Source organism: Micromesistius poutassou (assembly GCF_964030765.1).
Source record: "Micromesistius poutassou genome assembly, chromosome: 8".
Taxonomy (NCBI): Eukaryota; Metazoa; Chordata; class Actinopteri; order Gadiformes; family Gadidae; genus Micromesistius; species Micromesistius poutassou.
The window spans coordinates 2,262,763-2,275,474 of record NC_140278.1 but is presented as its reverse complement, the minus strand read 5'-3'; the positions used below and the strand labels follow the sequence as shown (position 1 = coordinate 2,275,474).

The following is a 12,712-nucleotide window of genomic DNA, read 5'->3' as shown; positions in this document are numbered from 1 at the left end:
TACATACATACATACATAGTAAACCTTTATTTTTTATAAAAATATAAAAAATAAATATATTATATTATATTATATTAAAATATATATTTTATAAAATATATAAAATATATTTTTTATAAAAATATAAAAAATAAAAGGTAATTTAAGGTGATAATTTTATCTTTAACATCATAATCCAAATCATACCCATAACGTTTACTACTCTTACATCTTAATTCTGATATAACCCTATAAAGAGAGTACAGAGACTGTCTCTCTGAACATAGTTCTCTGCCCCCTGCATATTGTCAATTGGAAGATATCTAAAAAAACACGCAACGAGTGGTGAAACTAAAGGTTGTTCAAAATCAACTTAATATGGCGTAGGAAAACCAAAATGTCGATCATCCCTTCACACGTCAATATATGATTCGGTCACAACTATGTTCTGTTCTGTTAAGCCAATTCATATGAAAAACAATGGTGGACACCAACAGACTTGTAGAACCCAAACCCCAACATTATACCCCAAGATAAAATCATATCTTAATATCGTATCGCAATATAGAATCTCAATATTTACAGAATCTCAACACTGCCACCCAATCCAGGGGCGGCATGTGGCTCAGGGGGTAGAGCAGGTTGACTGGCAACAGGAGGGTTGCTAGTTCGATCCCCGGCTCCTCCGAGTGTTGAGGTGTCCCTGAGCATGACGCCTCATCCTGACTGCTCCCGCTGAGCTGGCTCTTGCTTGGCATGGTTGACACCGCCGTTGGTGTGTGAATGGGTGATTGTTAGGCAATAGTGTACAGCGCTTTGAGTGGCCACTGGTTAGAAGAGCCCTTTATGCAGTCCATTTACCGTATGGAATCAACACAGAATGTGGTATTACCGTATCATGAGGCCGATTCCTGTCCCTGATATATATAGGCCTAGTGAGAGCCTTTGTGGTTAGTACCAATATACAAGTTAAATATGATGATTATGTAGAAATATAAATATTATGTATAAAAAATAAACATACTTTCATCTTGACATGAACTTCATGTTATATCTCAGCATCAACTTGGTAATCATTGATTGGTTGTGCATTCTACCTAAAACACTGTCCTATTATAAATTCACTGTGAATGAGCTTGAAACAACCTAAGATTGGAGCGTGTAGTGGGCAGAAATCTCATTCCACTTTTCGACAAACTTTTATCTAACATCTATAGGTTTGTGTTTAACAAAAGTTGGTGAACTAAGTATGATATTGGGGCTTCCTCGTGGCACTGGCTGACCCACTTTTGTGAAACTCTATTCCCAATGTGCTCCTCAAACACACACACAAGCACACCCACACACACTGACACACTTTTCTTCCACACACATGGTTTTAAACATAGTTAATATGAGAGACCATAGCCTAAACCCCCATGTCAACAGTTTAAGAAAGACATAAGCTTTCTTTTATTCAGCATGTATGCCTATGTAATACAGCTCCTAATTAAAATATTAGAGTATATTCAAAAATATTAGCCTTCATGATGACAGTCAGCTATTGGAACAGTATAAGGTCCTGGAACTGGTTGGAGGCAGTGGACCCTGATTAACCATACAGGTTTCCAAAGTCAAAGGATTGTCTATGCAAAATAAATAACAGTAAGCTTTGTGTGACGAAGCAGGCCTGTATTGGCTGGTCAGATTGACCTCTTCTTGTACAACTGTGTGTGTGTGTGTGTGTGTGTGTGTGTGTGTGTGTGTGTGTGTGTGTGTGTGTGTGTGTGTGTGTGTGTGTGTGTGTGTGTGAGATCCATCCATGCTCTGGAGGAAGGAACAATGGCATTCCTGTGCTCTGAGCTCCAGGTGGCTGGGGAAACCCAATCCCAGACCAAGCCTTGCTGGCACACAGAACACCAGGAACGCTGAATGTGACTGCCTCCCTCCGGAGACATGGGCCAGAATACAGCTATTGTTCCAGACAACCACTGACCAACCACTACACCAAAGCCACTCAAGCCTCATGATGCACCAGCACATGCGAATAACCCTCTTATTTTGTGTGAAAGCAGAGAAGACACATGTAAATCACTCATTATATGTAGGAAATCAAAGCCCAACCATATCATCTTTATCCTCCATTTAAAAGTTAAACTCGTGCTCAGTGAAACAACATCTCTGCATTGATGATGGAGGATCTACAAAATAGAAAATGAAGGCAAATAACAGAGCACGGAACGTCTGCAGCTGGAGTTCTGCACACATAACCGGTGCTACAGGAAATGCATCTGCATGCTCTGCAGCCTTAAAATGAGGAAAATGATTCATTTCCCGTTGATGCAAGTCCACCATGTTCTTAAAACAAGCAGCTGAAATGACAGCGGTCCAGTTCTAAGGTTTAAACACATACAGTTAATGTTCAGTTACAGCTATGTTTCAAGTCAGCAATGGTCATGATTTAAGCTAGTGAATTTCATATAGAATAGATTACTGTTATTTTCAAGCAGTTCAAAGTAAACCTCAAGGTTGGGCTAAAGGTTGAAACTTGAAAGTATTTTAAATTACCATCATAAGCATTGACAAACCTTAGAACCTAATACTTTCGCCTAAAAACTCCTACATCGCCCAGTTCCAACTCAAGCCAGTTTTTTAAGGATTTAGGATGTCAGGCTCTGTTCTTATTTTAAATGGAAAGCATTGCGACAGGTAGCAACATCCTACATATTTAATTCAAACTGACTTTCTTTTTATCTGCAGCAGCAAAGTATAACTATGGGAATCGATAGTCTTTTCACAATGGATGATTACATAATGTCTTGTTAAAAGATGCTTATAAACTACATCTCATTGTATGACACGTACAGACTATCTGTATCTGTATGCATAAAGGACGGAGAGATAAAAGAGAACAATCTGATGATGCAATATCCTTGTCATGCAAGGATATTTAACCTTTTGGTGCAACATAGACGGGATATATATATATATATATATATATATACATATATACATGTAATAACAATAATAAGACCAAAGCATTTTCATTGGGAACACAAGGTTAGCATTTTAGACACACACTTCAGGAGAATACTATTTCATAGCTCCATCCAAAAAGACATGGCCACTGCCCACTACCGTGAGCGACATCCCTGTCCCTATCAAGGCGGTCTTTGTAATATACAACATGAAGCTGCACCTTGTACGTGTCACTATGTCATGTATTTTAATACAAATGGTAAATGGGCTGCATTTATACAGCGCTCTTCTAACCACTCTACAATATTGCCTAACATTCACCCATTCTTACACCCATTCGCGGCAAACATGCATGGCAACAGCCAGCTCTTCTGAAGCAGTTAGGGTGAGGGGTCTTGCTCAGGGACACCTCGACTCTCAGCTAGGAGGAGCCGGGGATCGAACCAGCAACCTTCCTGTTACCAGCCAACCCGCTCGACCTCCTGAGCCACATGCCGCCCCAATACAACGGTAACGTCAGGCAGACCGGTCCGTGCCTCACTGACACTTCACTTCACTGTAAGCATTTCAGATAGACGTGGATGACATCCATATGAAGATACAACCTCAAACACGACATCCCTAATCGCACTTCATTCCCGTTGTTTTGCCTCTGTCAACATGAAGAGATGGATGTGCTGATGTCTCTCGCCATACACACTAACTGTGCCCAACAAATAGCGTGCTTGTTCAACAAATCTGTCAAAAACCTCCGCCAGACAAGCTTGATACATGTTATTATCTCACCTTGAATGCCACGTCGGTGTTTAATCCAGTGTGTGGTGATGAGAGCGACAGGAAGCTAGCTATGTGCGTGTTCCTCCAGCCCGGAGCGGTGTCTGCTGTGAGCTCTCGGCTAGGACGCTAGCTAGCTTAGCCCGCTAACGGCCAGAGGAGAGCCAGCTAACGGCGAGAAGAGAGCCCGGCTAACGGCGAGAAGAGAGCCGGCTAACGGCGAGAAGAGAGCCGCCCTCCCGGTCGACGTCTCAGCGGTCTGGTGGATGGAGCCCAATCTCAAAGATTAATCCTGGGACGGGTGTTCGACGTGAAGGCTGGAGGTTGGAAGAGCGATGTCTTCTTGTGTCATAACATGTTGTCAGAAAACGCCTTCGTTTAAGCGGTAGAGCGAATACCGTGCTTTATATCTGCGTTCACCTTATACTGCGTTGTAATTGCGCCTAGCGGACGACCTCGGCGAGATGAAGAAGCCCGCTGTGCGGCGCGCCAGTGATGGGTCCGAGCTGCTGATGTGCACCGCAGCCAGGCAGCAGCAGCATCATCATCATCACCACAGCCCTCCCTCCACTACTCCAACCCGGAAGAAATACTGTTACTTTACTACTAAGCTGTGTGTTTTGTGATGAACACATTGTTATTCATTTGAATTGTGTGCCTAACATTTGTTCAGCCGGTAACACACGGATAATCCAATCAGTTGAAAATATGGATGTTTGCCTATAGCTATGGATGGCGGTACTAAATAAGTGTGTGTGTGTGTGTGTGTGTGTGTGTGTGTGTGTGTGTGTGTGTGTGTGTGTGCGTGTGCGCGTGCGTGCGTGCGTGCGTGCGTGTGCGTGCCTGTAGACACTATGATGAGTAGAAATGGGTTGGTTTAGTGCTATCCTATAAAGAGATCAAAGTTTTACGGATAATTAGGTATAGGCCTTCTCTGTTACAACCAAAATAACTCAACACTTTCTCACTGCTACCTGTTTTAGCTGCTGCTGCATAAACAGCCCTCTTCATCACAGTTTATTACTCCTGTAATGAAACCATGTAAGATTGAATAAGCATCCACTGCCTGATAAAGTAAGGCAGTCCTTAAAGTCACTCTCTTCATCTAAGGGAAAAGCAAAGGTGTTTACTCACACAGGCATTGTAAATATACAATGTACAATATATCAGGTAGAGTGATCTTAATGTCTACATCGACCTCTTGTCTCAATTACACTTTGATAATTTGTCTTATAAAGTCTAAATATAAAGGTAATGTATTTGTCCTCCTCCCTCGTTCATGTAAAAGAGCTTATGACTTGATGTGAGCCAACTAAGTTATTGCAGTGGCCGTTATGATCCAGTTGTAAGTTTGCAGAAGTTAATGTCTACTGACATTGAACATGACACATATACACAAATACCCACCTACCCACACACATACACACAGACGTGTGTGAGCAATACACATAATACAATTAATCATATTCCACGCCATTCAATGGACTCTTGACTATGATCAATACGCAGCGCTTCAGGCTTTTTAAACTCACATAGTCACTGGAGCAGAATGCTACACCAGCCAACTTACATAATCCACTCCTCAATTAAGTCTATGGCGAAACGTGCCTGCGTCCAAGGCTAAGTCAATAGTTAGTACGTCCATTTGAGCAGGGAATTGGGGTATTTCTCATGTGAGGGGGAAAATGTACGTGATTTACATAATTTTCTTTTAATCTAATTATAGAACCATCATCTACCATGTCTTCGGATTAGAAGTTTTTCAATAATACTAAATAACACTGCACTTACTGTGATGTTTGGGGCCATCCCCAAATCATGATGGTTGACGTCTTTATAAAGTAGGGCATGTTTGGTTCCACAGTTACTCCACACTGACAGTTTACAGCTTTTACAGCTTCAACTTTTCAGATAAAACATTTATAAGTGGTTGCTATTGAGCTCTAGCGGCGTCTTTAGTTAGACTTTATTTATATAGTTGGTGGAAGAGATGTGTCAGTCCATAAAAATATACGACACATCATGAAGGAAAGACCTCTCTTGGCTCAGCAGTTCTTCTGGGAATAAGACCTCATCTCAAAACACATATACGCACACACAAACACACACACATGATCACATTGTACTTTATTCTTACATTTCAAAAGGTAATAATCCTACTGTTCAATAATCGCTAGTGTGCTATTGAACAGCTTTCGTGGAGAATCGACTAGCCCCTATGAAAAACTCTTGTTTTGGCCTTGTTCATGGGGATTGCCAAGGGCATCAAATAATGCAGCCCTGCAAGGCTCTAACGAAGGGCTATATTAACAGACTTCACTTAAAGTGGTACTTTGTTGCTATACAGCTGTTTGTTTATAAAGCATTTTAATTGAGGTGGTAGTTTTGCCTACATATTAATTTTTTGTGTTATGCTATTAGAACAAAAATGACAGATGCTTAAGGTCAGTCTTTGAGATCTCTAAGCAATCATGCCAAATAGACATGTGTTCCTATTTGCGCGTGTGCGGCATGTGTGTGTGTGTGTGTGTGTGTGTGTGTGTGTGTGTGTGTGTGTGTGTGTGTGTGTGTGTGTGTGTGTGTGTGTGTGTGTGTGAATAAAATGATCTATGATTTATTTTTTTAAATCTGACAGTTATATGCAGATCATCCGTTATACTTATTTCAAGCGTTTTACTTTAAATGACTAAAACGGGATCAAAGGTAGATAACGACAGGACGGTTACAACGCTCACTGCTCAGCGTGTCGCAACTGCGCCATCTACTGTCGGATACTCCAATTCACAATCACCAACAATTACGCCGATTTATTTTTTTACGACATTTTAAATGTCATCATGCTTATTATTAAATAAAAAATATTAAAATATATTTTATTTATGAAAAATAGTCTAATTGTTATATGGTAGTCGGAACTTATTTATAATAACTGGGCGATTCTATTTTACGACACTGACTAGTGGAAACGCAACAATATCCTTATTTACGGCACACGTTTGAAGCATTAAATGAGAACCACACCGTCTAGTTTGTTGTTGATTTCCTCAACAAATGGCATCTCCGGTGCCCCCCAACAATTCCAGCCCCAAGACGGGTTCAATACCTACATTGGCAGCAGGCAAAATACTGCTTTTAGCCAATAACTCTGCTGCATTTCGAGGTAAGAAGCGTTCATCTAGTCCAGCAACCTGCAGCTCACTGCAAACCAGTAACATCATCGGCAAAAAGAAAAAAGGACCATGCACGACAACCCCAACGCCAGCACAGGTAGTCAACATAGATGGCCTACTCACTATTTTGTATTGTTATTTTATCTTGGTCGCACGTAGTCGTACCTTTAGAGTAGCAAGGCTTCACCCATTCCATGTCGGTGATCTCAGATACTTTTTTGTTGGGGTGCTATCCATGGCAGCTTGATCTAATGAATAGATACGGCTTCTGTGATGTGAACTGAAATAATGTTCTCTTTTAGATGGTCGCACCAGAGACCTTGGCAGAAGTCAAGGTAGTCGGCATAGTAGAAGGTAACGTAAGTCAAACCACTACAGAACTGACGGCCAACACTCCATCATTCAAAGCTCCTACATTCACGGTAAGCATAAACCCATCATCTGATTATGTAGACATACCTCTTGCTTATTCCTATTCCTATCAATCATCACCATACGTCTCCCAATAGCATTCAGGGATTGGAGGAGCCGCAGCAGGCAAGAAGAACAGGACCTGGAAGAACCTCAAACAGATCTTGGCTTTGGAGCGGACTCTACCCTGGACTGTCAATGATCCCAACTGTGAGTTTATGTGTTCTAATATATGCTTGTGGTTTTATATAAGGCAAGTTTAAAGAGACAGAGGGAAAACACATGTGATATTGACCCATCTTTGTCATCTCGGTTCACAGACTTCTGTATTGATGCTCCCCCTTCCTTGAAGCCAGCAAAGAAATACTCCGATATCTCTGGACTTCCTGTGAGCAACCAAAAATTCACATGCTAAACAATTGATTTATTTAGGTTATTGTTGTGTTCTTGTAGTAAAAAATATATTTTTAGAAAGAAATTACCTACTGGTTTACAAAGCCAGTGCTCAGCACTGCAAAAACATGGCATTGAGTATTTTCTGAAGGGAACATAAATAATATCTCCAACGTATATATAAAATGTTCTGCTATAAACAGACACACAGCTATTAATAGTAGCTTAAAAAATATTTTAATCAATCACTTTTAGGCCATCACTATTCATATTTACCTATTTTAACAGAGCCACACATCCACAAATGCATTAACATTCATTCTCTTCAAATTGGTATAGAGGCATGTTATGACCCTTAATGGGTATCAGGGAAGTAACACAGCAAAAGGAATTGAAATGACATGGTAACCAGGAACTGTTAAATAACAATGCATTTATTTGACATACTGTATTAGAGGAAAAAAATTAAAGGGATAGCTTCGGGGTAGCCAAGGCCAAAATAATAACTAAAAGACCCTCTGTCTCAAACAGTCTATGCTCAGACAAAAATACACTTCTAAACAATCTCACTAGACAACCACACGAGAAAAACAAGTTAGTTAAAACAACACACTTCCTTAAGGAGACACAGAAAAACGCATATCTAGACTCTGCAGCAAGTTTCACACCTAGGAACACAGTCTCAACAAAGGAACAGACATAAGCTGGCAGAGGGTCAGCCAGAATCTGGGGCTGGCATATTTGTTTGGCCTAATTGCTGATCAGCTACTGGGCCCAGTTTTTCAAAAGTAATCCAGTGGGATTTAGGAACACTGATTGGATCAAATCTTGGAAATGGGTTTTTCAAAGCAAAAGAGCGGTTCCGAACTAAGATCAGATCATGTAATCCGATCTTATATTTGATCTGGATCAAACCTGCCCTTTGGGTTTTTCAAAACTTTGAACTCGGTTTGGGATCTATTTGATCCAAAAAAAACAGGATTATCCTGATCCCATCGGAAGGGTGGATTCAGTTGGTTAACCTGAAATTTGGTATTTGGATCACAGTGATCCAATCCAATGTTCCTTTTAAAAACTGGCATAAAAGATGGATCAGGTGATCCTGGATAGCAAAACATGGGATTTCCAAATCTGGATCAATTTGATCCAGATTCCAGTTTTTGAAAAACTGGGCCCAGGTGATCAGCACAAATGGAAAGTAACCTATTGGGGTCACAGCCATGGCAGTCATTAGCCTTATCAAGAAATGTGCCAATTGTACATTAGACCAATGAGCAGGATAGTCTCCATTACATAATTCATTTATAAATAATACAGTTTGGTCATAGACGATACGGTCAGGATATGAGTTGACTAGTTATTCTTATCTCTGTATTGCCATGACAGATTATTTTATCAATGGTTTATCATGTTATTACTCTCTAAGACTTTTGATTATTGTACATTTAGCATGAAATTTTCCCCTCTTTGTTTTAAGGCAAACTACACAGACCCGCAGACCAAACTACGCTTCACTTCTTCAGAGGAGTTCTCTTATATTCGCCTGCTCCCCACCGATGTCGTCACTGGCTATCTGGCTCTTAGAAAGGCCACATGCATTGTGCCCTAACTGCCCAAGACGGACCATTAACATACAACTGGTTGACAGTCTACAAGCATTGACTTCTATGTTCCTGCTGGAGGCCCATGAAGTGCTGCCTGGAGTCACAAGAGACTGACTGGAGCTCAGGCTGGCCAAAGAGAGACAGACCAGGTGTTCTTAGCTACTAAGGTACCAAGGCCACGACTGATGTCCCAGACTGGACGGGACAAAGCAGAGGCACTCAAAGTATGGTTTAAATATAAATGTTTCATTGAAGGGTTGAGGCATTTTGGATGTGACAATTTCCACTGATTAAAACCTCAATGGTCAGTGTTGTTTTTAGAAAACATGTGATTGAAATGATTTGTTAATTCCATGCAGGCATTAAATAAACTACTGTAAATAAACAGGTTTGTATATGCAAATGCTGACCTCCAGTTTTTAAAGAATTCAACAGTGGTTAGCACTGCTGGGGGGGGGTGTATATACCGGGTTCATGTGGCTATCCTCCCACACCACAAACAAGTTAAAACTCCTGGACTGCCCATTACCAAGACAAGGGCCCAATCACTAATCTGTTCCCGGGCACTACCCGGTGGCAGCCCACTGCTCTTAGTGATAGGATTGGTTAAATACAGAGAATTAATGAATCCATGGAGATTCATTAAAAGTTCAGTATCATAATTAACATACCTTTTCAAAGAAGTCTGGATCATTTAATTACAGAATCACTAATAAAAAATGCAGTACTTTCAATGCAGTGTAAAAAGTCAAACATTAAAATAGCACAAGTTCAGTAGATCAGTTGAATGAACAAACTGTTAAAGGCCTTTGTGGAATCAGCCTTGAACCAAAATGTTGGTGAATGTAATTTAATGGTCGAAATACATGTAGCTCACAAGCAAATTGCAATATCTGTGGAATATTTTGGATAATAACTGTCTTGAAGTTCACCAATGGTTTTCAAGAGCAGGAGCTGAATGGTAATTTTTCTGGTTGTGAACTCCTGAGGCCCCATTGGGAACTGAACACCTGGTGCATAAGGCCAGTGTTCTAACCTCTGAGCTATGTAGCCTTGCATTTGGGTGATCTGCCCAAGCTATCGGAGCTATCCACCTAGATGTGTGCTGGATAGCTCAGTCTACCAGCCTACCCAGTGGGCTGTAGCAAACGTTGCTCATCTATCCGTCATACATCTATGTGGACACGCCCACCTGTGATGTCAGAAGCGGCACATTTTCAAAACGGCTTGTAATGGCTAATCACACTCACACCTGGTGGTATAATATGTATATTTAACAACAACAGTGAGACGAGTGTGAAGAAGGAGGTGAGAGACGGGGAGGAGGAGGAATGGCCGTGCAGGTGGTTTGAGGACATGACCAGGGAGTTCACGAGGGCTTCATGAGAAGCAAAGGGTCGCGAGGGAGGGGGTCTGGGAGTCTGCTGTGAGGAGAGCTGCCGACACGGGCATTACTTTCATCTGTGTTTCTCCTCCTGCGGGATGTGGGTCACAGGTCGAGGTTCGGGAGGTAAACAAACATGGTGGCCCCGATTACCCCGTAGCTGGCACAACAGTGGAAACGCCTGGCAGGTCAGACTGGGAAGCTTTCCATGCTCAATTCAAACTGTTAAGACAGGAGTTAGCTCATGCAGTGCGGTGGTCGATTGAAGCTAAAGAGCTACAACTGGCTTTGTGCCTCGCGGACAATGCCCGGAGGGTAGACTCAGCTATGGGGCTTTAGTGGCGTTGGCGTAATGAACTGAGTAATGGTGCAGAAGGTCTGGAGGGAGATGGTGCTGGGCTGCTGGGGTCTGTCATAAGGAGAGGGCTCCGGTTAGGGTCCCCTCAGAGGAAGAGAAGCCGGCATGGGTTGCTGAAGTGACTGAACTGTTAAGGGCTGTGTTGGTACAGAAGGCATGCAGGCCACGCCCAGGTCCCAGGGTCTGCTGCTGCAGTGGTCAGCTAGGGCACTTGGTCCGGGAGTTCCCCAAATCACCCAGGGCTCAGGGACCGCATAGAGGGGACTGTTTGGACCCCAATCCCATCCCTAACCTTATCCTCAACCCCAACCCTACCTTCTCAAGCTTCGCTATCAGCAGGATGGGCCCTTCAGCAAAGACGGGGGAGCTAGGCTCTACTCCTCCCAGAAGCAGATGACTACCTTTGTGTGGGGCCTTTCGTGGAGGTGGGTGTCCCTGTGTTGACTCTTCTTATGTCACAGTGGAGGGGGTGCCCTGCTCTGCCCTAGTGGAGGGTAACAGTAACTTTGGTTGTGCACAGGTGAGCTGGCACCCCTGAGAGGCAACGGCATGTTGACTTTGACTGTGGGAGAGAGGTCTGTGCGTCATCTGGTGTGAATAGCTGCTTTACAGGACCTGTGTGTTCTGGTTTAGACTTTTTGCGGGCTACGGGCTGCCGGCTGGACCTAGAGAGGGGCTATTGAGTTTCCAGTGGGGGCCTGCTGTCACAATGTCCCCATTGACACCCCTGCCATTCCTCCTGTCCAACGTATCACACTGGTAGTAAGTACAGCAGAGACCATTCCCTCCTTTTCCTTTCCCCTGTGACAGTCAGTGCGTTTACATGACACTCAAGAAAGTCGAATTATTGGGTTAGTCCAACTATGATTGGATTATTAAGATGCATGTATACACTTTAGTCAAGCTAAAATTGAAACGAATTGGGTTACTCATAGTCGAATTAAGACCCCTAGATAATTCGATTCATAGTCGAGTTAAGCGTGCATGTACAGAGTGGGATTGGATTATGCGTTCTGCGCATGCTCAAGATCTTTTCCCGGGGCTGTGAGCCGGAAGTAGAAGGAAACGATAGTCGTGTTGTTGTCGCTGTCGGAAAACGAGAAACTGCGATTTATTTTAAAAGGTGGCGCAGAAGATGGAGGAAGCCGGTGAATGTAGTTACCCCCTATAAGAATTGTGTCCCGGCCGTGGGAGCGCGTATGGCATGCATTCATTAAAGGTGGAAGCACACAGACACTACGCTTCGATTTCACCCAAGGCTGAATTAAAAGTACATGTTTTTCTAAAAGTGGGTCATCAACAAGGTTGTAAAGTAGTAACTACGATCTTTGTTCATTCATTGCACCGTGGCCGAACTGACGGGGGTATTCTCTGATATTATGAATCTTACAGACTGCGTCGGGTTCTCCGACTCTGGTACTTCCACAACAAGTAAAGACTCCTAGTGGGGGTTATCACACCCATGGTGAGAAGGAATTAGGGGAAATGAACTTTGGCTTTGACTCTCTGAAGTCCAGATTGAAACACGACATGGAGGAGAAAGCAATGTTTTTTTCCTCTCGGTCATATGCGTACTCCTCCGCCGACATAGCAGCCGGAGGAGTCTGCATACGACCGAGAAATCGGAACAATGGAGCGTCTGAGAAATGATATGGACCTGAAGTGAACTGACAGCTGTCTA

The 12,712-nt window shown here is 42.6% G+C and overlaps 2 protein-coding genes across 2 annotated transcripts in view; one reads left to right on the top strand and one right to left on the bottom strand.

The window, feature by feature from the left end:
* The window catches only part of galnt1 (UDP-N-acetyl-alpha-D-galactosamine:polypeptide N-acetylgalactosaminyltransferase 1), a 43,599-nt gene extending 39,368 nt beyond the window's left edge, over positions 1–4,231 (bottom strand). The window contains 1 exon segment of the mRNA XM_084471584.1: positions 3,724–4,231. The gene's annotated coding sequence lies outside the window, so the exon portion shown is untranslated.
* Positions 4,232–6,723: 2,492 nt separating this feature from the next.
* Positions 6,724–9,634, top strand: ino80c (INO80 complex subunit C). Its single transcript, XM_084471294.1, has 5 exons — positions 6,724–6,978; positions 7,184–7,303; positions 7,391–7,502; positions 7,613–7,680; positions 9,163–9,634. The coding sequence occupies exons 1-5, from the start codon at positions 6,763–6,765 to the stop codon at positions 9,292–9,294; spliced, it is 648 nt and encodes a 215-aa protein (XP_084327420.1). The 5' UTR covers positions 6,724–6,762; the 3' UTR covers positions 9,295–9,634.
* Positions 9,635–12,712: the final 3,078 nt, after the last annotated feature.

Coding starts and splice junctions, on each gene's coding strand:
- ino80c (XM_084471294.1), top strand. CDS start 6,763: ATGGCATCTCCGGTGCCCCCCAACAATTCCAGCCCCAAGACGGGTTCA. Junction 6,979..7,183: donor CAACCCCAACGCCAGCACAG/GTAGTCAACATA, acceptor GTTCTCTTTTAG/ATGGTCGCACCAGAGACCTT. Junction 7,503..7,612: donor GACTGTCAATGATCCCAACT/GTGAGTTTATGT, acceptor CTCGGTTCACAG/ACTTCTGTATTGATGCTCCC.